Source organism: Anabas testudineus, chromosome 22, assembly GCF_900324465.2.
Source record: "Anabas testudineus chromosome 22, fAnaTes1.2, whole genome shotgun sequence".
In the NCBI taxonomy this organism is placed as follows: Eukaryota; Metazoa; Chordata; class Actinopteri; order Anabantiformes; family Anabantidae; genus Anabas; species Anabas testudineus.
Genome location: NC_046630.1, coordinates 13,363,028 through 13,388,313, shown reverse-complemented (window position 1 = coordinate 13,388,313; position 25,286 = coordinate 13,363,028). Strand labels below are relative to the sequence as shown.

Below are 25,286 nucleotides of genomic sequence, written 5' to 3'. Positions count from 1 at the left end.
GCTAGCACAGAGCCATTCCTAAATCAAAGCACAAACCAACAAGTCAGCAAGCTTTCTTTTCCTGCTGATCTACTGAATCAATTAACTCTCATTTCCTGTGCATCTAAAGAACCCATTGGCTCTGGTTTCCTGTTTGTTTCCTGCAGGACCCACCTACGACAGGCAGAGCAGCTGCCTTGTTTGCGGCAGACCACATGCACACATCAAACGGCGTCTAATGGCAGCCTTATCACAGCACATTAGCCTCACATAAACATGGCACGAACCCTGGGTCGGGACAGGCGTCTGGATGTGTGTGTGTGTGTGTGTGTCTGTGTGAGTGTGTGTATACCTAGCCACAGTTGTGTTCAGGACAGATCAGCAAACCTTTACGATACCAGACTACTGGTTTGTCTCAACAACTACCAATCTTCAAGTTCCCTGAGGCACACTGTATTTGTATGACATGTGCATTAATCTTTGGAGTTAAAGATATATTGGAGTAAATAGAAGAGTATACGCCTGAGTACACATAAAATAGTGTGGTTGGTGGTGGAAACCTGCATGTTTTTTGTCACCTGCCACTTTGCTACTATATGAAATCCCACAGTAACACAGCATCATATGGAGCAACCCTGACTCCATGCCATGAGCATAGTGACTATTAGTCGTGTATTACTTTAAAGCCCATTTTACCTTTATGGGATTTGAATGCCTCACTTTGATATACAGTACTTACTTTATTGATCTACATACATCGGTTGCTTCATGTACCTGGTGGGTATTTTAACCTTTAAGAAAAGTCTCTTTAAATTAATTTAGCAATCAAGAAATCCAAAATCAGATTTGACTCTAGATAAATATTTTATTGTTGCCATGGTAATACTATTACAATCATCTCATGCCCTAAGTGTAATGTGAAAGGCCTAAAGTACTATGCTGTATGTGGTTCATGTAGCCTATTTAAAACCGAATTATGTTTGCCATTGTATATAATTAAAAAATTATAGTTGAAAATATTTGAAGTAAGACATTTGGACATCATGGTGACAAAACATATATTTTAAAAGACATACAGAATGTTTTATACGGCCTATAGCAAAACTATAGTAGTTAAATAAATTAAAACAAACGGTCTCTATGTCAAATAACATACACACATTAACATGAAGCCTTTCAGCAAACACATACAGCAAAGCAAGTGATAACACTGATACATAGTAGTACGATACAATACCATCAAATGTCCCTTCCAAACTCTCATTTCAGTGAGACACATGACGTGGGCTATGGTGGTTAGTTTCCGATAACACGTTCTTTTCAAAAATATAATGCATATCTATTCATATATTCATATAAACAACAACAAAACTTTTGATAACTCTCATTTGTTTTATAATTCTAAAATACATCTATAATATTTAGAATCAGTATTTACAATTTCCCCTTTTTCATGCAACATTCTTCGAAAATGGAAGAATAAATTAAGTTCTGGAGGAACACCTGCTGCATGGCCGGGGGGTTTAAGAGCTGATAGACTTTGTTTGTCTCATGCACACACACACTCACACTCACACACACTCACACACACATGCAAAGGACATATGGTTCTAGTTGCACTTGAAGGTATTTTATATCCAGCAGTGGTTTTAACAATGTTCTCCAGTCCATTCACCAGTCGCAGTCGCTTCAGTGAGAGTTTAGATTCTCAGAGACGCTGGATGTTTATTGATTTTCCACTGTAACACTTCAATCCATAAGGAACCAGACATGCCGCGTGATGTCATCTGATATGACTTCCTGTTTGTAAGCTCTCACTTTTCTTTCATGCAGCGATTTTGTGTACTCGGTCCTGCTGTGGATGTTAAATAACTGAAACCTTATGAAACCTTCTGCAAAACGTCAGGTCAAGTTATCTTAACTTACATGCCTATCAAGGCCTCAATTTGTGACATACACCTTCTATTGGAATGATTTACCACTGAGTCTTTATCTAACCCAACAATCGTGGAGTGTAGTGTTACCGCTAGAGTCGGCTTCACATCCGTTTTTTCCTGTCTGTTTTTCTGAACGGCCTCTGAGACTCGCTACCCACTTTGCAGCCGTCTCTGTGTCTTATGCTGCATGATCAGAGCTCACCTTGAGAGTCGAGACCTGAAACCAACCACGAGTTTAAGAGTTTATACTCAAAATGGTTTTTATAGAGTCCAAAAAATATGCTCTATTAGAGGAACGCAGTCCACGTCTGTGCGATCACTGTTAGCAATGTGCAGAGGAAGAATGGCAAAGAAGATGAGGATGAGGGTGATGCCGAAGGTATCTGGTGATAGTTGTAGCGGCTGTGGACTCTGTCAGGAGGCTGCACTGTGATGTAACCGTTGATGATGCGAACCAGTGGGGGAGGTGGGGACTGGACCATAGAGCTGTGGGGAGAAGAAAAGACAGATTAAATTAAGAACCTCTAATAACACGAGTCCTTTACAAGGTCTTAACAGATCTTTTATATATGAATGACAGGTCTTACATGAACATACAATTTTGTGCCAAGGTCTGAGCTATTTTGGTTATTGCAATTGAGAGATTCGTGTTTGTGTTTTTGTCTGTGTTCCCTTCACTGGTCCGGGACCCGAGTTGGAAAATATGTACTTATGTTCACCAGTCACGATTCAGCGCTATATGATGATGATAGTTGACAGGTAGTTTGCTTATGCTCCTGGCCCACCGTCAATCAAATGTGAATAAAACACACTAACATTATCCTGATTAGGCCGATTTTCAAAATGTTATTTTCATAACTTTAAATTGGACTACACTTTTCTCATGATTATTCCAAATAATCAGAAATAACCTGTAATGACCTTAAGCTTTCAGAAGTCACTTATATTTACAAAATGCAATCATGTTAGTGAAAACACTGAAAATCTTATCTTTTCATTCAGATAAATAAAGATTGAAGCATATTGACTTCTTACTCCTTTTATTTTTCATTATATATGTATAGGAACATTTCTTTAGAAAAGATTTCCCTGCTATAGTGCTGGTCAATTTAGAAGATAATTTTACTAATATAAAAATACTAAACTTGACTCTTCATCCGGTGTTACACATTAAATCTGCTGTATTTTGGCTGCCTCTATTTCTCTCTTTATTATATTCTAAACAAGTCTGGATTATGTTTTATTGAGGGATAGTTTGAAATTAAAAAGAATGAAAACAAGTCTTTCATAGTTTCAAATGGATGGAACTGAACCATCCCGGCCCTAAATTTCCATGATATAGTTCACATCTTGACTTTGTCTGTTTGCAGTCAAACGAGACTGCACTTAGTGACATCACTGTGGAGAAATGAGCCTGAGCTTGGATGTCAACAGCACGCTCCTAAGCTGAAGACCCTGGAAAATATTGGACAGTCAGTGCCACCCAAAATAAAGTCTGTGATTGATCATAAACCGTATAACATCACAGTGATACCAGTGGCAATCAAACAACTATCATAAAAAACAAGCAGGTATTTGAATGCTCAGCTTAAAGTTGTTTTTTATGTTATGAATTTGGTTTATTTGGGTTTTTTAGGCCTGGGATACCATGTATGGAAACCGGGGTTGACACTGTGGCCATGCATCAAACACAACAGAGAACTGTGGCCCCGTTGCCGCCTCTGCTCTCTGGACTCGTTCTCCCCTTTTCAATCAGCCACCTTTTCAGACATTAAAATATACAAAGGCATGAGTCGTGTACACTTTGTACCGTGTGCACAAACAGTCTGTTTCCTCTCCGTTTTAAAATATGGGCTCGCTCAGAAAGGGGAGAAAACATTTCTGCAGACATAATGTACACAAGCGTTTTACAAACCTCCTCTGTTTCTATGAAGAACAGACGCTACACGGTTGGATTTTACTTTGCATCACTGATTTCGACTGGTGTATATTGAACGAAGAAAGACACATTTCCATACAGAGGCAAAAATCACCTTACTACATGAATTTAACTGAGTTGAGGTTTTAGCTTTAAAATATACATCTGCAAATTATTTAACAGTGAGGTGTTGGCCTGCTGGTTCAGTGGATAGTTCCGTGTCCCATCTTTGGGGCCTTTTCTTGTGAGATTTCCATGTTCTCCTCATGCTTGTTCCCTCAGGAACTCCAGTTTCCTTTCAAACATGTGTGAGCTGGGTAAATTGGAAACTCAAAATCACCCGTAGGTGTGAATAAATATGCTCGCCTGTCTATATGTGTTGGCCCTTGTGACAGACTAAGCCTCTTTTTTGAGATAGCCTCCAACTCTGAGCAGGATAAGTGGGTGTAGAAAATGAATGACTGTATGGATGGAGGGTCGAATTAACCTTATTGCTTCCAGCCCACATGCACAATCATGTCCATGAAAACGTTTGGCCTTATAACTAACTGAAGAGAAGTTTCAACATGGCAGACCACACCTTGTGCAGAAGTCTGAAAGGTGAGCTTGTTTTGTTGTCCGGTTACTCCCCGCCTGGAGCTACCGTGAGACCAAAACCAGATACTTGGTAGGAATTCCCAGGCTGCTATTTTCACAGCCAAGACACTTAAACCAGCTAGGAACTAGTTTGGACTCATACCACACTGAAGTGTGTGCAGACTGCAAGAGGAGTACAGTGATGTGATATGCTGGCTGTTTGAGCCTGAAGCATCACACCAGTTTTATTCTATAGAGATTGCGTTTCCCCTCACTTCCTTCACATCCTCTCTGTCCTCCGCTAAGCATGTACTTTTTTTCTTGCCTTTTTTCCTAATCTCTGCCCTTTCACCTCACTTCATTGAGGCAGACAAGTCATGTATGACGGAGAAACAAGCAAACCTTCAATGGACTCTCATTTTTCATATCCATTTGTCTCTTTTTACCTCTCCTCGATGCGAACCCAGAGGTCGTTAAAATGCCGGTGCCTCTGCTTCTTCTGCTTGTTTCTCCTCTTTTTCTTCAGCACCTTCTTCTCTCCTTTCTCCAGCAGCTCCAGGCTATCTGCAGGCAGAAGCATGTGGGGTAATAGATCCTCCTCCAGGGGACGCCCCTGATCCTCCTCTTTGTTGGGGAGCTCATGGAGGAAAGGCTCGAGGAGAGGGGATTCATCGTGGTGGTCCTCCGATTCTGGTCCGAATGATGATCTCCTGAACGATAAACATCACAGCAACATGAGGTATTGAGTAGAAGAGGAGAGGAGAGGAGGGGAGAGGAGAGGAGAGGAGAGGAGAGGAGAAGAGAGGAGAGGAGAGGAGAGGAGAGGAGAGGAGAGGAGAGGAGAGGAGGAATTCCTAGTATGTAAAAGCAGGATGCTGTGGATGTTCCAAGAACCAACATGCAGTCTAATAGAAAACACAGCCAAGCTTGTCTGGAAAAACAAATTAAACGTTTGGAATGGGACGTATGAGAACAAAACCAAAAACTCATCTTTTTGATTAGAAACACTCTTGATTTTGATGAGCTGCTGGCCATCTCTCAGTAAATATCTTTAACAATCACCATGCATGGCGCACAAACCCAACACAACCACCTGGAAAAAATATATACAACAGCTTCACCTTCATAGAATATATGTATCTAAATATGTTCATACATAAACTACTGGTATAACTTTACAGTTTAGTCTTGGTGCATAGTGGCAGACCCAGGACGTGCATTGATGTACGCATGGCAGCAGTCAGGAATGAATGAGTCAAATGCAAGTTCACCTCAGGCTCACGATCCCGCATCAAACAGTGGAGTTTTTGTGTGAAAGTAGATTCACTCATTCATTCACTTGCACGCACAACAGGAACAAAGATCTTCACTGAGATAGCCACCCGCACAGTGTGCCATGGTAGACTGCACTACATGCTTCGCAGCAGGAGGTATTAACCCCGCTTATAAGTTGGCCTAAAGTCCTCAACAACACTTCATTGGTGGCCACTGGGGATTTATCTGCAGTACTATCTATTTAGCGGGAGCAGAAGACATGCAAACCCTCCTAAAGAAGGAGAGACATCAATGAATTTTTTTTTGTTTTTTGTATTAAATACAATTTTGTAGTGTCTGTTGACGTGGTGGTCATGAAGAATAACAACAATGGGCTGAGCAAGAGCTTTAACTTTAAGCAACACATTCACACATTTTGTAAAATTTTGAATTTGGTAACAACATTTATTACTACAATATAATAGTATAATATAAAAAAAATCAAGCCCTGAGTGTTAAAAGTGCAGGTAAAACTATGACAAACGTCAAGGTGAAGCAATGGAATGAATCCTTTCATTAGGGGAGAGTGAGTATACAAAAAATTATAATACCATCACTCAATGGATAACTACTGAGTGCAGTTTTTGATTATTTGCAGACAACACATTTCTTACAAGGGTTGAAACAGAACTTCAACATCTGTTTTGGGTCTGCAAATGAACACAGACCAACTATGGAGTTGTGCTTACTTGGAAAATTATTTCCCATTTGAAATGCAGTCAGTGAAAAAGTTGAGAGAAACATATATTCCTGTCAGGGCCGTGAGGCAGCGGTTGAGCTGTAAAATGCGGCCGGGACGTGAAACCTTACACCCATTTAAGTGATAAAATATGGGCCTCTGACTTTTACAGACTTGTGCTTTAAGCAGACATTGTAAAGTGCAGCAACTATTGAAAAACATAATATTTTCTTCTTAGATCTGTATCAGTAATTACTTTATTTCTCTGATTTTCTGCTTCTTTCTTTCTCTGCATCTTCTGCATTCTGGATTCATTCTTAATTCAGTATAGTATAGTAATAGCCTTGTACTGTTTCCTGTCACTGGAACAACAAAACATTTTGACAATTTAACGCTGTAATTACTGCTATTAACTCTCTTTAGAAGTCAAGAAAGAAGTTTGGCACAATGGATTTCTGTAACACTGGAAAGAAATATATATATAAAAAAAAAAAAAAAAAAAAAACAAGGAACAAATTAATCATGTAGTCCCCTGATAACACACGTCACTGGATTATGGGTGTTAGTGGTTGTTAGTATGTGTGTGTATTTAATGGCATTCTAACAGTAAACGTACCTGTTTATGGGCTGCCCAGCAGGAGTATGCTCTACCTCGTATCCCTGGCGACGGAGCACATCAATGACGGTGTTGTTGCCAAGAAAATGACCTGAAACCAGCAAAAGAGAAGTGATGACTGATTTTAATAGAGACACACACTTGCACAGCTCCATAACTAACACACAAACATTAGAGTAGTACCAATGAGGAGAATACAATACTACTCCTTTTTATTGACAGGGCAGTCCAAATGCATACTACATCTTCATCATGACACCTATGTATCTCCTCCTTTCTTTCCTCCTTTCTTTCCTCCTTCATATCAAACCTCCTTTCTTCCCCCTTTCCTTCTTTCACCTCGCCATTCTTCCTCTTCTTTAACTCTAACTTCCCCTCGTTCTTGCTCTGACCCTTTCAGCTAGGTGAAGTGGGGGCATTGAGGCTTCAGGTTGCCATGTCAAGAGGTCTCCATTCTCCCCCTCATTCTGACAAAGGGGAGCGGGGGCCCATTGTTTGGGTCTCCTCAGCCGTGGCACCAAAGAGCTGTGTAAACAATGAGCCCTGGCACTTTAATCTGGCCCTGAGCCATTGACAGAGAGAGGTCGGCCTACATGTGCTATGGGTGCCATGATGCTGCTCCATCTCTAGAACTAATAAGTGTTAGCCAAAATGATGTCCCGGTATAAAAAAGGAGGCACTGCACTGAAAAATGTGAGCGTTTAATTTGGTTTACTGACCTTAACAGTTTATAAATGTGTGTGGATTCTGTCCTAATGTAGATTTCTCTCTAAATAATCTGAATGTCCCACTTAATGACAAGTATAGGCATGCCTTTATGTTTATTTCAAGCAGTAATCACTATCAATACAAAGGCTAAGCTAAATTGGCAGGCAGCAGGCCTTAAACGCCACATGAGAGCTGGAAAACGAAGCGAGACAGAGAGACAGAGAGACAGAGAGACAGAGTTTTCCAGCCTGCCCGCGTTTAGAAACAACTTGGTGTGATTTATGTGAGTTTATGTCAGGGGATTAAGGTGGGACAAATGGAGCTGTTCAGCACAATGTAGGGCCTCAGGAGGGTGGGCGGACATCAAAGGAACATAACACCGTTCACGATGACATGCACACACAAATGGAAACATATACACACGTGCACACACACACACGTGCACACGCACACACACAAATATGTATACGTGCACATTGGTAAACCATCACTTCTGTCAATTTTAATGTGAAAAAAAGGAAGTATTCTGTTTCAAAAGCTGTTTGCCAGAAAGAAATAAGATGTGTTAACAAGTCACAGTCTGTGCTCTTCCACAACAGCTCCAAACTCCAAATGAGCTTTTATGGTTTCATTTAAGGATTTATAGAGACTGTAACACATCTTCCACTTTAGAGTGTACTTAGACAATATAACAGAAAATTATGGATCAAAGTTTGACACTATAAAACAACTGTACACTGGCACACACACATTTTCTTCTGTAAATTTGACTCCTCATAAGTGTGTGTTTGCCACTGTTTTTTATGACTAGCAGTCCAACAAGAACATCTTTCAAAGCTACAATCTGCTGCTGCTAGTGGACATGAAAAAAAATGAATGATGAATGAATTATAAAAACTGCATTTGTCATCCTATACAGGAAGATGAAGTGTCCTGGCCACTAAACTATTGTAAAGAAAGCACAGTTTTTCATTTCAAAAGATCACGGATTCCTTCTCGGGGCGTCAATGTCATGTGTAGGGTCAGAGAGGACGTTTAACAGCGCCGGGACAGCCAAACTGCTGCCATATTTTCTTTCTACTTTAGTACTTCCATATTTTCTTCAAAACAGAACACACATGATAATTGTGATAAAAAGTGCTGATGTTGTAGAGCTGACACATGCACATTATAGCATCCTCCTGCTGTGTATTAAGTTTGGTTCTGCCACGCTGGTTTCCCAGATGTTTTCCGTGCACGGCTTTGTTAAACTTGTTGACTCACACAATCACAATCAGTTTTTATGGTTATTAGTTGTCTCATGGCAAATCCAAATAAAGCATTTCTTTGTATCCTAACACTGCACAGAGTAGTTCTTTTGATTATTTAAGATTCCCAACATCACTCATACCTCCTTCAGTAAATAGATAGTTTGCTTTAAAGGTTTTTCAGTGTTTCTTTAATGTTTCTCTGCAAAAAAAATCATTTATTTAAGCACCAATCCAGCTCAAGCCCATGCCAGAGTCCAATGCACAGATTAAAAAGCACACTCCTGTAGTGACATATGTGACATCTGACATTTATTTCCACAGATTATTTATTCAAGCTAAATTTCAAACATTTTAAATCTATCAAATGGGCCAAAAATATGTGCACCAATGTACAATATGTTCACTGTGTGAGCACTGCAACGCTGAGACAGAGAAGATGGAAGAGATAAAGCGACCTGAAAGCTCTCATTCACAACTAAATTCTTAAGTACAGCAGCACTCGTGCATGGGACCACTGGGCAAGGCGGTCACAACATAGCTCATGCCACCGTCTCTCTTGGCCATGGTCAGGAACATAAAGATCAAACTCTGGAGCAATGAAAAAGGGTCATGTGGTCTGATGAGTCCAGATTTACCCTGTTCCAGAGTGATGGGCGCATCAGGGTAAGAAGAGAAGCGGATGAAGTGATGCACCCATCATGCTTAGTGACTACTCAGGTCTAGGTTCACCAATGTTATGCATGAATATACTAAATGACCAGGTTATTCCATCAATGGCTTTTTTCCCTGAGTGAATGATGCGTCTTTCTTTCCTAAAATGCTTTGGTGCACACCTGTTCTCAGACAGAGATATATCAGATATCAGCTGAGAACCATAGCTGTATTATTCTTCAAAAAAAAGACAACCGATCTCTAGAATCAGCGGTTCACATTAAAGAAGAACATATGGTAAGCCTTAAATGGCATTCCACATCAATATTTACATTACGACATGTAACCAGGGCCCGAGCAGCAGTTCTCATAACATTACAGCATGTTGGATAAACAAACGCAAAAGGCAGCGCTGAGGCCATTCTGGCCCGTATAGCCTTTTCTAGCTGTTTATGTATACATGTTCCCTGCTATAGTCCGCTGGCCTCAGCAGCCCATAATCACCACCACTGAGCACTGAATGAAGCCTTTTATTGAAGAAGATGACAATGAGGTGTCTGGTGCTTTCTTGAGTCTGAATTGGACGTCTTACTTCCTGGAAGTAAATTTTATTGCCAGTGACATAAAACCGCAAACATTTGGCTTGATTATAGCTTAAAACTGGCCAATTTTTGAGGTTAACACTACAGTGATTTTTAGAAATATCAGCGCACTGTACACAAAGAAAGAAGGAGAACAAGATAGAGTTAAGCTATTCAAAAATCTGTCAAAACGAAATAACAGATTGGATTTTAGGATTTGACATTTCTAGGGCATCCGAGGAGCTAACCAGCCAACGGTTTTACAGGAAAATCAATGTTTTGGTTCGCTGAGCTGTTGAGCAGTCAGGCAAAACCTCAGCATCTTTAAATGTCAGGGAAGCGCAGCCATCCACATAAGTGATAGTCATGTCAAAGACAAGTAACAGGAAAATTATTGGTTATCCACTAGAATGAAGATCACATGGTCATCCTGGTGTTCTTCAAACAATGCCAGCTGGTATTACACACACATCAAGTATCTGGAAACACAAGCTCCGTTTACACGGGATCTCTTCTTATCCCCGGATAAATGACATTGTTTCATCTCTCTGACACACAGTCAGATTTGCTCTCTCTTAGATTTAGACGTCATCTATTATGATTTGGTTGCAATTCAAAAAACATCAGGACACTGTTGGCAGCAGTCTAGACAGAGGATATGATTAAACACTGACATGGAAACTGACAAGCCAATAATGTGGTAGTTTTTAATGTCAAACTTTAGCTCTTTATCTTTTGAGAGTTTGTGTTAACAAGTTAAAACAAAGCATATAGTTGTACCAAAATCATTAAGACCCTATAAATAGATACCATGTATTGTGGCAATCCATCCAAAGTGGTGACTTTACTGTTACACCAATATTGCGCTTGTAGGGTGGCCAAAGATATTAGAAGACGAAAAAACTGGAGGGCATCAGATAAGTACTGTCAAAGAGTAAAAGAGAGGTATTTTTTAAGTGAATCTTTCACTTGTGTGTTGAGTGTTGAGACATAAGCGTCTCTTAATGTTAATACAATTTCATCCTTGCAGGCACCAAGATTCTTCACCACTGGATGGGCCATGGAAAAATCCTTTTCAAAAAAATTTACTTTTTAGCCTGGAATCAATTTAGTATGATGTTACTTGCAACTATATTTTGTCATTTTGATCCCAAGTCCCTGCAGGATAAGGATACTCTTAATATAATAGTGTAGAAAGTCAGAAGCCAAAACCACAGAGTGTTTGGTTAAATTAGTCTGCACATAAGCCCACAAATTCAGCTTGGGTCACAAGAGAAAAAAATCTTTCAGTGTCATTGGTTCCAACTTTTCCTAAACCTGGAGTATGCTGTATTTGCACCAAACTGTCCCATTTCTGTATTATACATATTGCAAATAAATGGTACACATAAAAACGACTTGTGATTTAACAAAAACAAACCAGAAAAGTCCAGTTTGAGGGTAAAACGCTGACTGAGCCAAACTAAACCTCCCCGTGTTGCTTTAGTGCTTCTTACTCCTCAGTCACAGATGTCCTACTGTACGGGCCCTGTTTGTGCTAATGATGTCAGAATTTCCAACAAAACTATGAGAAAAGCGAGGGAAATTTTTCAAATCGACATTTTGAGCGTGTTTGACAACGCACAAAAACCTTAAGATGTAAGAGATTTACAGTTTGTGCACAGAGAGCACATATGCTGTTCTTGCCCAAATATTAAACAATCAACATCAAACAGTATGGAAACAATCTGTCCCCATAGACAGGAGAAACCTTGGATTAGAAAGGAAGAAAAAACAGCTGTGATACGGCTGCATGAGTTTGAAAACACAAAAACAAGCTAAAGGCACGAATGCACCTCTGATCTATGAAATAAGCCTGTCTTAAGTCCAGCCAAAGAATGCTAACATCCCAACCAACACCAAAACATTTCTCTTTCTATTTCATAGAGAGACACGGTGTGAGACAAAGTTCAAAAATTGGCTGAATTCAAGAGGTCGGCCCTTTATTGTTAAATTGATACCAATCACCATTACGTCAACAGATGGAGAGACAAGCAGATGCAGAAACAACAGACAGGATGTAGATACAGACAGAAAACAAGTCAATTCAAGACAGACAGGAGCAGAGACCGAAGAGCAGGACGAGTGCTGGAGTCAATAGCTGATTTGAGGACGGAAAGAAAAACAGCAATAGGGACAAAGGGTTAAGGCGAGAGCAGGAACACAGGAATGTTAAGTTGTCAGATGGCAGACTGATAACTGAGGACACGAGCATCCTGTAAAGCCCTTGGTTTAGGACTTTAACACTTCTGTATTGAGACTGTGTAGACTGTGTCTTGACGTGGTGCCCATGTAAAGTCTGCTGTTTAAAACGTGAGCAGAGCCAGGGCTGCATGAAGTCGCATTTCAGTTTGACAGGACCGATGTCAGCCTCTTAAAAGGCACCAAACTGAAACTTATTGAGGATAGTTTTTGAAGGTAAGAGAGGTGGTCTGTTTAACTTTCAACTAACGCATGAAAATTAAAAAGACAGACTCTTAAACATGCCAATATTTTAATTATTTAGCCTTGCATCTGAGAAAAAGAATTATGTTCCAGTGTTTATCATTAGTGCGAAAACTGCTTAAGTGTCTGCAAGAGGTTTCGTGAGCTTGTGCTGAGCAACTTCAACTCTGAATTTATACTGAGAATAAATGGGAAACAGAGCACATAAGAGGCCTGTGGTGTGAGGTTGTTTTTTAAATAAACCCTCACTGAAAATTTGTGGTAGCACACAGCACTTTAGAGCTGTGTTAGAGATTACATCTGTCAGGCTGCAATAGTCTCTACACTCTCTCAGCGCAGTCCTCAGTTTGGCTCTCGCTGCCAAGAAATGATGGCAATTGAACACACACCGGCTTATTCGCCGTGGTCGTATAAAAGAGTGATCAAAGATTGAAGTTATTGAAAGAGTGAGCAGTTAGTACGAAGTGAAAACGGAGCACTGCCAGCTCCGAATGAACCTGGCACTGAGGGTCTGGTTACTTTTAAGTACAGTCTCAGGTAATGTTCTTTATGAAAAGGCTGGTGAAAGGAGATTTTATATGCAGGTTGTGAGCGGTGGAGGGATACCTGCCTACCTAAACTCTGGCTTTTTATATTAACTGTAAATGCACCAGCATCACCAGTACTTTTAACCCAATTAATTAAGATGTGTCTACTGTGGAGAACCTTTTGACTTTTAAATTAGTTCATGATTTTTCATTTATAGGCCAAAAGCTAAATAGATAGAAGATTTGTGTTGAGGCCTCACAAGGCGAAAACTAAACCAGTGTGTTAGCTCATATTGAATAAGTGAGAACGAGTCCACATGTTTGAGAGCTGAATGATCTTTTTTTTGCTTTTTTTTTTTTTATCAAATTAACAAGATTATCATCAGAAATATCATTATTGGAAAGAAACTGCACCACAAAGTTATGACTAAAATCACCAAATGGGAAGTGAGTCTGGAAACTGAGCTTTCTGCCAAACAACATGACCAGCTACTTTATGCTTTAGATCAATCATAGAGGCTCAGCTCGGGAGACCTAGGGCTAAATAGTTTCACTTTTTGTTTTTTTTACAATACAAAGTATATTTTTGCTCATCCATACCTGCCAAAATGTATTCGTCCTGTTCGCATACCCAAAACCACTTCCTCTGAAAATACACTTACGCCTGAAAGTCTCACATCACGCTGTGAGTCTCCGCTCGGCCTTTCAACTGTCTCTGTTCACAAAAAGCAATAGCAAAGGGAGTAGTCGCATATTTTTTTTTTACAAAAGCCTTCAACATCATTTTTCTCAGATGTTTTCTCACAGAACCTCCATCTAAAACATGTGGCCCAGAGTGCAATTTTGTGCCTATTTAATTTGAGTAATCGGCACGAAATCTTGTAGATGTCCAATGAGGCCTGCATATCATCTGTGATTTAGCTTTAGATTATAACTAAGAGCAGAGCCACATGATAGAGGCCTGTAAATTCTCACAAACTCTGGTTTTAGTTGTCTTATCTCATGCTATTTCTTCCTGCCGGGTCAAAAAAAAACTCTTTATTTTGTCTTTTTATCTCTTTTTTGTCTAATTCTTTGTTACTGTAACACAGTGTTTTTCAATTACCCATCAATTCAACACTAATTCACTAATATGTAGTCAACATGGGCGTGCTGTGGGTGGTATCACAGACTTTTCCAGAAATGTTTCCCTGCAAATAGTTAAGCATCACAACAAAAACATGGCCAAATGTTGCATATGCACCAAGTGCACTGTCTGAAACAAACTCAACAAAAACAGAAATCACATTTTACTGATTACAATCCCTTATTTTATCCAGACCCTTAGTGACGCAAAACAGAAGTTGCAAAACCTGCTGCAGTAATTACAGTAGGAGTTAATTAAAGCAGTGCCTATTTTTGTTGAATCCAGAAAAAAACCTTTGTTTTTGCATTTGCAATAAGAGGACAGCATCACAGGGGAAGTGCACTTACACTTGGAGAAGTTTATGGACTAAGAGTGAGTCGCTAATTTCAGGATTCTTGTACAGCAAACCAGTCATAACTATGAACAAAAACAACGCAACAATGACTATAAAAGGTTACCATTATCTTTGTGCTTTGGCATATATTGCATGATCAGCATAATGAAGCTATTTTGAGTATAAACAGTCAAATTCAAATGCTCTGTGGCATCCCAGAATCGTGCTTGGCTTGTGTGACAGTATGCACGCACGCACGCACTGTGTCCAGCCAGCAACACAGCCTCATTCATGGAGTGAACCAGAAAAATCTTTGCTTCAGCCTAACTAAAATGTATTATCCTCAGTGAAAAAGCGAAATGGAGAAGTGGAAGCCACAAATATCACAAGTGAAGTTTTCCTCTGCGTCTTCATATCTTCATCCCCTCTGGGCAGTGTGTTGCTCTCCTTTATGGTTTAGCCCCAAAATGAAAAAGGACAGGTCCTTCATAACAATTCCCGCTCTGAATCATCAGTAGATGCACTGCTGGCGCTCACTAGCTAAAGATATAATTTTCCTTTCCCTTTCATATAAGAGTCAGGTATTTCTGGGCCAAATGAAAGGTTAGCCCCCTGGGCAAGCATGTAAAGATCCAGGTGCATTAGGAAATACTGCTCAGTCTGAATGGGGTCAGGGGTGAGGAGTTCAACTCTTTCAATAAATCACAACAAGCTGTTGTGACAGGCGTTCACTGCTCCGACTGAGAAAGAGGTGTAGGCTGCATGAAATATGTCTTTCAAGTACAGAGACCGAGGCCTTTGGCCCGATGAGAGCAAAAAAATGTATATCTTTAGGTGCTTTTCAGTTAGCAGCTTAACAGCCAGTTTGTTATCCAGGACGGCTGACAGTTTTATCCTCCCATTTAAGAAGAGACTAAGATGTAACAGATGACACATTACAGACGCTCCCCGACGTCTTGACATCCTACTGGTCCAATGTTTTTCGTGTTTATGGATCTGTACTTAAGATCATAAATATGTAACTAAGATTACAGACACTTCTGAAGAGGAAGAAGATCAAGAGGAAGCCCCGCAGACAGACAAACAGTGACAGGTGGTCAGTGTGGCACACGCCATAAAAGAAAGTAAGGCTCAACACGGTCCATCTGTTGTGATAGATGACGTTTTACAGTGCGTCTGAGAACACTAATTTAACCAAGATTACATTTTTACCATCACGACACAATTTCATGTAGAGGTTGTAAAGTTATGAAATCATATGTTGTTTAGATATGTTTTTATGATCAGACTGTCTGAGCACTAACCTGCTGTGTTGCATTTCTGCATTGTAGCTGACACTGTAGGTCACTTGCATTTCATATTTAAATGGCTGTGCAAGCACAAGGATAACAATAATCCTCTTGTAACATAAAAAAAAAATGTAGCTGTAGCTTAAATATGTCATTCAAACTTAAATCCAGGACCTGATCCAGGTCCAGATATTTCTGACACCGCCTGGCTGCTTCCCTTCTAAGTGTGTGGTAGGTCTGGCCTGTGTTTTAATGGTGCCGTATGACATGTGTGTACTCGTGTCAGCGACTGCCCCAAACAGTTGTAAACTGGCTGTTTATGAGTGCGAGGTGCTATGAAAAAGCACCACGTTTTTTTTTTTTTTTTTGGTTTTTTTTATTTTACACCCTTTGGGGAAGAAAAAAGAGTGGAAGAGGGCGGCGGCAGTGATGTCGTGGTGCTTAGTGTGAAAACACACTGCAGCGGTTTGGCCCAGGTATGTGTAAGGTCTGGGGATTTATAACAGAATTTAAATAGGAATCAGTTATAATAAAATATTAAACACACAGGAGCAGTTAAGATAAAAAAAAACATCTATGTAATGTTTTTCCAAATTTCTCTAGAGACTAGTTACTAAATAAGTTAAAATGATCTTATTTCATGCTGTCTGACTGTATCACAGACTCATATTCTGCAGCAGTTTGCTCCAACTCCTCCTTATTGAAGCGACATGATGTTTTTCTTGCAATGTTTATGTCTGGCTGCACAGCGTATGTTTGGAAAGATGACATACACCACTTTGTGACAATAAGCTAAACTTTTGTGATATATATTGAGTTGATATATAAGTGTTAAGTTAGGCAGTTTAGCACTGTTCATCTAGATCAGTGATACAGATACATTATAGGATACATGATAAAGGTGATAAATGAAATGATGAAAACAAACCACCATTGATTTGATTCCTACTGTCTTATAAGTTTGGCTCTGTTAAGGTGCTGATGCCTAAACTGCAGTGGACTCAGTAAGTACAGCGTATTAAATGACAATTTCCCCACTCCAGCAGCAAGAGCTACCCACACACTGACAAGTCAAGGTGCTCTGTTTGAGTTATGAGTTCATGTCAAACTCTGTCATGAGCCACAGCTCCTAAGGCCGAGCCATCCATTTACTACGGCCTGCCCACCTCGCTAAATAGCTCACTAACTCAGGGGCATTCATTTTAGCATGGCCCTACCAACCTAAATAGCAAAAGATCCACAGGCAAACCTTAATTGTCTGTGAAAAGAGTACAGTAACCGTTAGAGCCTGTCAACCATACTGGCAATTACACCACCGCAAATATTTAAATTTGTGGTTTTGGAACGAAGTTTGAGGGGAATCATGATGTGCTAAGCAGCTCAGAGCTGAGACTGAAACATGGATGCATTCGAGTTCAACCTGAAAAAGAAGGCAAGAATTTGTAAGAGCCGGCAGAAACCGAGCTCCCAGCCTTCAACGATATGTAAACACATCATTTTATTAAAGGCAAGAGTGCCAGGGTATGGCAGAGATTATGAAGGGAACACCGGTTCCCTGTATATATGGATTTGGTTACTGTACCTATGGAGGAGAGCAATAACTGCTTCCATATGCCTGTCTGAACATATGGTCCTTTTTCGACATCGTCATTTACGCTGAGTGATGGCTGCGGTATTTCAGACAAACAGATGGGGGGAAAAGACAAATTTCTAGGAGGTATTTGCTTACAGTTTTTTTTTTTTTATATCTTAGAATATAAAAAGTTCTAACGAATTAAAACAACACACCAGGTTTACTTTAGTCCTTGTAGATATTCTGCAACAAGCATTTACAGTAAAAGCAATAAATAGCTCATTGTAATATGCTATTTGTATGGGAAACACAATTTAAGTGATTTTTGTCTCACAAGAAAAAGTTAATTATCCAATAAACAACATTTATACTACATCCTACAATGCACTTACAGTACCGCAGAGCAGGGCATGACCATATTTTGATACTTAAAGCGGGGTCCACTCAAAAAAGTGGAAAACACATCATATATCTACACTTCTGTTAGGACTTTTACGTTAGCTTCCATATAAGTTACAATGCTGAAATCACTGCAGGCCTGCTGAAATTCAAACTCTTTCTGACAGAGTGTAAGAACTTGCAAATTGTATCTGTCAAAAATGCTACCCCGGCCAGTCTGGAGTTATGTTGCTTTGCAAGAATAAGCAGATCACTGAATGCTTGCCAAATTCCCAAACTGCTGTCGGAGCCTTTTTGTTCACAGCTTTTTGGATTTGGATGTCAGTAAAGGTTGAAGCAGTTGTTCCATTACCCTACTGGCCCATTTTTGTTTAGTTTAGCACAGAAAGGGCTAAGAGCTGTACATTATTTTTTTATTCCATAAACCATCTCACAACACCCTGTGAGTTCAAAATACAGTACTGGGTGGTCATCATGAGTGTGTCATGCATAAACATGAAATTGTTGTAAGCAGATCGTATCATCTCCCGGCCAATCTCTGTCTTGTTCATATCTAGATCATCTCTACTGTGTGTAATGAAGATTATAAATGCACAAAACAGCTCAGTGGGACGAAACCCCATCTTAGACAGACACCACAAAAATAATCTGAGTGCATGATGTGGGTGGTGGGGTTGCTGCTCTGGCACCAGCCCTAAACATCATCCTGGTCGAGAATATCAAAGAATAGTTGCTTTATATTTTTGATAACTTATTATATACTAGGACAAAAAATCTAAATGTCTCAGTATAATAAAGGCTCAAGACGTCATCCAAAAAGTCCAGTCCAGACACTCAAAACAAAAAGAGAGAGAGAGCCAAAGAGAGGAAGAGTACGAGGAGAGAGAGAGAGAGGGAGAGAGAGGGAGTGTGTGTGTGCGTGCGTGTCTGTGTGTGTGTGTGTGCATATGAGAAATCATTTAGGGTCAGAAAATGTTAGGTCTGGTTTGGCATTGTGTGACTGTCAAGCATTAATGCTGTCTCCATAAACAATTTCCAAAACCACAAAAAAAAAAAAAAAAAAAAAAAAAAACAGAAAATATTTCTTTCCCATAAACACAAATAACAATGAAATGCAGCACATTCATCTAGTTACGGCTCCTCTTGAAATACTACCTTAACCTTAATGTTGTAGCCTAACTGTGGAATTCAGCTTCTTTCAGTTATGATTAAGCCTGACGATGTAGGCTCATGATCTTTCAGGAGCATTTTGCTTTCACTGCCGCATCAAAGTATAACAAAATATATTTCGTTTAAAATATGAAATAATGCAGATTCATATCATTGTCTTGTCGGCAAAGACATTTACAGCCTTCCTTTTTAGATCAGATATTAATGCAGTGTATTTTTTTCAGACTTACTGTCATCACTGCTGACAAACAAACACATTTGAGGCGTCCATAAACACTACACCACTACAACACCCAGACACTTTCATGCTTAATTCTTGTGATATCTTAACTTTCCTTTGGCTAAGCACTATTGGCATCCAACCAGGCAAGGAAAAGGAATAAATTACCATGTATAAACTGTTTTGTTAACTTGTTGTGGCAATAAAGCATATAGAAGGCAAAAATGAAAAGCCTCAACCATTTTTCCACAATGGTCAGTGGGGAATCAGTCAGGAATCTGCAGACCAGCCCCTGCAGGCTAATGGGATCATTACTCAGAAAAAGAAATATGCTAAATATGTGGTTGCTCCTTCAAAAAACGCTAGCTAATTCCTCCGATACAGCTAATCATAATGTATCTTAAGTTTGCAGCATTACAATTTAAAGGTAGAAAAAAAAGCTTCGTATCACACTGACAATTAAGTCAATTCTTTGCTATAAAACATACGTAAGTAAATACGGCACGGACGATAACTGCATCATCAGTCTGTCGAGACGCTCCTTTTATACAGATTCAAATGAGATGGTCGCTGATAAGACTGGTACTACAGCTGATTGGAACAGGGGAAGCTGAGCACATCGACATAATGGGTTCCATTGTAGTGTGTTTTGTGTATGTTTGACCCCTCCAGGGATAATTAAGGACACATTTTACCCAGGTCTGTCTTGGAGGCTGGGGCATGCGTGTGTAAAACTGTGTTTTTTTTTCTGTGTGTGTGTGTGTGTGTGTGTGTGTGTGTGTGTGTGTGTGTGTTTGTACTATACATGCACCCCATTGCACCCCATCCCATTCCTTGTACAAGGCGACCCAACCTGCTCCCCGCATGTCTACGACTAGTGCTTCTGGGTGGATTGGCCGTATCACTTTCACTCACCAGCTCACACACACACACACACACAAGCAGCACACGTGAATAAATACACACAGAGGCACACACCTTTTTAGACCAAGCTCTTGTAAAGGCACCTCCGTAGGGACACGCCATGAAATGTACTCCTTGTTAAGGTTTGAGAGTAAGTGTGTGTCTGCGTGTGTATGTGTGTGTGTGTGTGTATGTGTGTGTGTGTGTGTGTGTGTGTGTGTGTCTGCTTTTCCTCAGCTGTTTCCTGCCAGTTTAGAGACCAACAGGCAGTGAAGGCCTCTCTCTCTCTCTCTCTCTCTCTCTCTCGCTCTCTCTCTCTGCTCACAGCTTGTTGCTTTTCAGCTTCTAAATCACCATAAAAAAACTTGAACGAGGACGTTTCTGACGACATCAGGAAAATGTAAGATTGAGTGAAAACTGTATTCTTTACTCTTAGGTTCACACATACAGCCGACGTTTGCTGTTTCAGCATCTTAAAAGTTGCTTTTTGCTGTTTTGCTGTGTCATTTCTGACTAAATATGTTGTACTGTACTGGATTATACAATCTTATGCAATAAGATAACAGCTATATAACAGAATGTGCCTCTTTATGCCTATGTAGCAGCAGTTTCCACCTGCAATAGCCATTTTCAACATTAACAATGTATACACTGTACTTCTGCTGCATTCGATGTAATAAAATCTGCTTTTCTTTTAAAGAAAAAAAAAAAGAAGAAATTTCCTTTCAGGGGGAGAAGATGCAGTGTAAAACCTACTGGAAAGAGTTAAACATGTTGCATGATACCTTTACAAGAACTAACTTTATCTAGACTGAAAAGCCACCTGAGCTAATGATTACAATGTAGGCTCATCGCCTTTATTAGGTGTGAACAACAAGGTTTGACTGAACAACCAGAGGTCAAACAAACTAAAAAGACCCCCACAGGACAAAGACTGTCTGCCTAAGATATATAACCCCTGACCAAGAAACACGAATACACACACACACACACACACACACACATACTCAGAGTCATCCACAGTTTAACAGACAACTTTGTGGAATCTTCTCCTCTGGTATCTGTGCTCATTATCATCCCTGTTTAAACTCAAGTCTCTTATCAGACGGGAGCTACTTATGAGGTTGTTCCATACTTCAGAGTCCCACTCTCTCATTTTTAAGACTACGTGAAAGAATTCAAACGTGCCACATGTCTGTTTCTGGTCATTCCCGAGCTGATAAAAGGATGTTTTATAGAGCATCTGCTTCAGAGAGAGACTCAACACGACTCTGATTTTTTTAGTCGCCCAAGCTGATAAAGACCATCAGCTTTAGATCAGTGGTTTAGTCTCTTCAGCCGCTGATCATTTGCAGACCAGCTTATAAAAGCCATGTTAGTGTTGTTCTCTTAGTGTTTACGGTTACGGCAGCTTCGCTGTAAGGACCTCTCTGCCTTTCTCACCTTTCTAAACAGTGATAGAGACATTTTTTATTCAAACCTGATCATGTGCTTTTACCTTTTCTAAAAAAAAAAAAACTTCACTTCATCATGAATTCAAGAAGGGTTATAGAAAATATAAATTCAACACATTTTTGTTAGACAGAAGCTTTGCTGCCTTCCAGGGCAGTAAGTTCATTTTATTTTCTCTGTCTCTGCAGCATGTGCTAAGATGCTCAGCCTAAGGCACTTTCTACGTCCTCTGCAGAAATGTTCTTCAGACAAAACGAGGGATTTAAGTCAATTTAAATCAATTACTATTGTAGGGACAATAGTAATTGTATTGAGTGTTTTCACTGACAGACACATAAGTAAATCTTCCACTGTGTTGGGAGTTGATTCTTTTATACTACCGGTATATTTAAAACCAACCTGCTCCGAAGGCAAAAAAGAAGCTCTTGTCTGGATGTTCCTCTAACAGGGCCTTGACCCTCTTGCCCATCCTCTCGTTCCTCTTGTAGATGAGTTCCTGTCGGAAGTAGCTGTCGATCTCCTGGGCGGTCACCTGCTCACTGGGTGGCAGTGTCACATTATTGAAGTTAGGAACCTACAGTTGGAGAGATGGTGGTGGTTCGAGTTCGAGTCACAAAAAAAGAAGATGATTTCTTTAGTTGTCATTTGCAACCTTTTCACTTAGACTGCAAATAAAAAATAAAGTTATTCTGACTTATTTACATAGTACTACTTTGTTTTCTAGAACGCTACTGAACACAAAACTGATCTAGAGAAAATCACAGGTGCAGAGGGGAAGAATAGCAGGTGATAGATATGAAGACGTGACAAGAAGAGCAAAAAGAAGAAGAACTAATCTGGCAGTAGTACAGAGAAGCAGCAGGGGTGTAGGAGTAGGTTTGGGGGATGGAAGGTCAGTAAGGGGGTTAGGGGTGAAGGTAAAAGGACAAGGGTCATGTCAATGGGGTCAAAATGACACTCAGCCTATTAACTAGAGTGAAAGTCCACTGCTAGGTGAGATGCGATTAAATGAAATACAATAATACGCTTCAATGACAGACAGTGAAACAGTTTGAAGGACTGACCTGCGAGGTGTCGTGATTAAAAATGATGGAGTTGAGATCTCCACAGTTGTAGTGCCTGATGAGGTCTTCAGTGGTGTAAGGAACCTGCAGACTCCCTGCCCTCAAAGACTCCTGCTGTAATAACGTCTGGTTCAGTGCAAAGATCACCTGGAAGGAGACCAGTCATTAATATATTGATTTTACTTTGATGGAAGACCCAAAGGCTCTCTGCCCCCCCAAACATTACAGTCATACTGTCATACAACAAGAAGTAAAATGTAAAAGAATTTAAGTTGATGAATGGGTGAATTTTATAGTTTATGGTAATCTATGAGAATTAGATTCCTTATATTACAGGTAAAATAAAAAATCTAAACTATTACAGAAAAGGGGACAGTTGAGGTTTTTCCAGCTCGAACCCTCTCGGCTCCGCTGCAGAAAATCGACTATTGTTTGAACGTGAAATCAGCCAGTGTTTGGTGAGAGGGCCCTGGTGAGCCCGCAGTCTATTATCAGCACTGCAGGGACACACATATACACACACACACACACACTGCTGGCCCTACGGTCTACGCACAGTGAGACAGTAACACCAAAAGCGCCAGCACTCACCTCAGCGCATGCTTACTCTCTGATCTCACCACACACATACACACACACACACACACACAAACACAGGTGGACCTTTCACCCTGTGAGCCACTGATGCTGATCCCCATAAAAGAAGAAAGTTTGTATGGTTTGTTACTCAAAGGGGACAGTCCATCAAAGTGAAGATGTGTTTTGTCAGCTGTGGAAGTATGTAAATGTGTCTACAGTACGCCTGCATTTTTTTCCCTTACAAATCAGTGTGCATCTGCATACGAATTTGTGTATTTATTTGTGTGTGCGCTCTCTCTCTCTCAGATCTTGTGTCAGATGAATTCTGTACTGATATGCATACCCAAGCGGCTGCTTTTTTTTTTTTTTTCATCTCCTGCTTTCTAAGGTGCTCTGATGACACTTTTCCCTTCAACTGGCCCATTGTGGGAGCCTCCATGTACAGAGGAGGAGAAGAGGGCAGCGTGGAGCAGATGCCTTCTTGTCAGAGGACAAAGAACCCCTCCGTCACCCTCTCTTCTCCTCTTCTCGCCGCTCCTTCCAGCTTTCATCGGCCGCGCATCAAAGTGGCGCTCTGCATATGAAAAGGGCCCCGTCTTTATGCCACGCAAATTAGCCTATCGCCGGCCCTCCCCGACTCATTTCACAAAAAACACCCTCACATCTGTGCCACGTCCGTGAAGGAAGGCCCTCATCTGCAGGGTCTCCCCTTTTTCTCAGCTCTCTCTTCTCCTCTTTCTCAGATCGCCGTGCCTTTCAGCCCCTTAAATTATGGCTGTCAAGGGAGGAGGAGGGAGAGGAGAGAGTGGGACAGGGGGAGGATCAGTCATAGCGAGATAAAAAGAAAGGGAGTTAATGAAAAAAAAAAAGGGGGGAGGTTTAGGGATGGGAAGAAAACACATACGAGACAGGAAAGAAGAAGGAAACAGAAAACAGGAGCAGAGAGGACGCGCGAAAGAAAGGAAACCTTAACAAATGATTTCTTTCTCTCCGCTGTGATCCTCCTCTTAATGCACTGTGGGTCAGTGGGTACATTTTCCCACTCGGCTCCTTTCATCAGTTACCCCTGTTTCTTCTTCTCATCCACTGCTACCCCGTATCCCGCCCCCTCCAGCACGCACACACAGACACACCCCTTGCTGATATCAAAGCAAGCGGAGCCAATGAAAGTCAATAATTGTCCTTTGTCATGGAAATGTCCCCCTCTTGTTGAGATGGAGTGGGGTGTGTGTGTGCATCCAGAGCAAACATCATCACAGTCAGATTCCCACATGTGGAGATCTGGAGTGTTCAAACTCTCACAACTCACTGCTCTCGCTCTGGAGCGTGTTGGCAAGTCGCAAGGCAAGCTCGGCGGAGTACGTCTGCAGAGAGGTTACATTCATTGCATTTATAAACTGGTGGATCAGTGAGAACTGTACTTGCAAAGAAAGAAAGAAAGAAAGATGGCAGCAATTTAGATTGAAATTGAGTGGAAAAAAAAGTGCATGCTATGGAGCCAAAATGTGGCACGCCAGAAGTGGACACATTATGAGTGAGAAGGTTTCATAAACAGACTACATAATCTACACTATACATAACAGCACAGACGCAGTATCATGAGTAATAGAGCTGTCACTTTTCCTTCGATGTATCCATCCATTATCTAAACTGCTTGTCCTGTCGCAGGGATGCTGGGTAAGAGGAGGAATACGCCCTGTACAGGTCACCAGTCTATCAAAGGGCTGACGAGTCCCCAATTAACCGTTAGCTTTGGCTTGTGCTGCTCGTGTACTTCACACATTTGAGTCACATAGATAATAAATTTTTACAGCATGCATCAGATCAGATTGATTTATCTGAGAAAGGGTATACTTTCAGTGTAGTTTGGCATTAGTGTCGGGGCAAATCTAAATGATTAACTTCATGTTTTAGAGCTAATTCATTAGAACTCTTTCACTTTAAAACTGAGGTTTTT

At 40.5% G+C, this 25,286-nt stretch overlaps 1 protein-coding gene across 1 annotated transcript in view; it reads right to left on the bottom strand.

Moving 5' to 3' along the window:
• Positions 1-830: 830 nt before the first annotated feature.
• trabd2a (TraB domain containing 2A) overlaps positions 831-25,286 on the bottom strand; it is a 42,606-nt gene continuing 18,150 nt past the window's right edge. The window contains exons 3-7 of the mRNA XM_026340363.1: positions 22,751-22,897; positions 22,086-22,260; positions 7,020-7,110; positions 4,857-5,120; positions 831-2,402 (exon numbers count right to left, since the gene is read on the bottom strand). Coding sequence (XP_026196148.1) covers positions 2,204-2,402; positions 4,857-5,120; positions 7,020-7,110; positions 22,086-22,260; positions 22,751-22,897 — 876 coding nt within the window. The 3' untranslated portion in view covers positions 831-2,203. The remainder of the gene's footprint in view (positions 2,403-4,856; positions 5,121-7,019; positions 7,111-22,085; positions 22,261-22,750; positions 22,898-25,286) is intronic.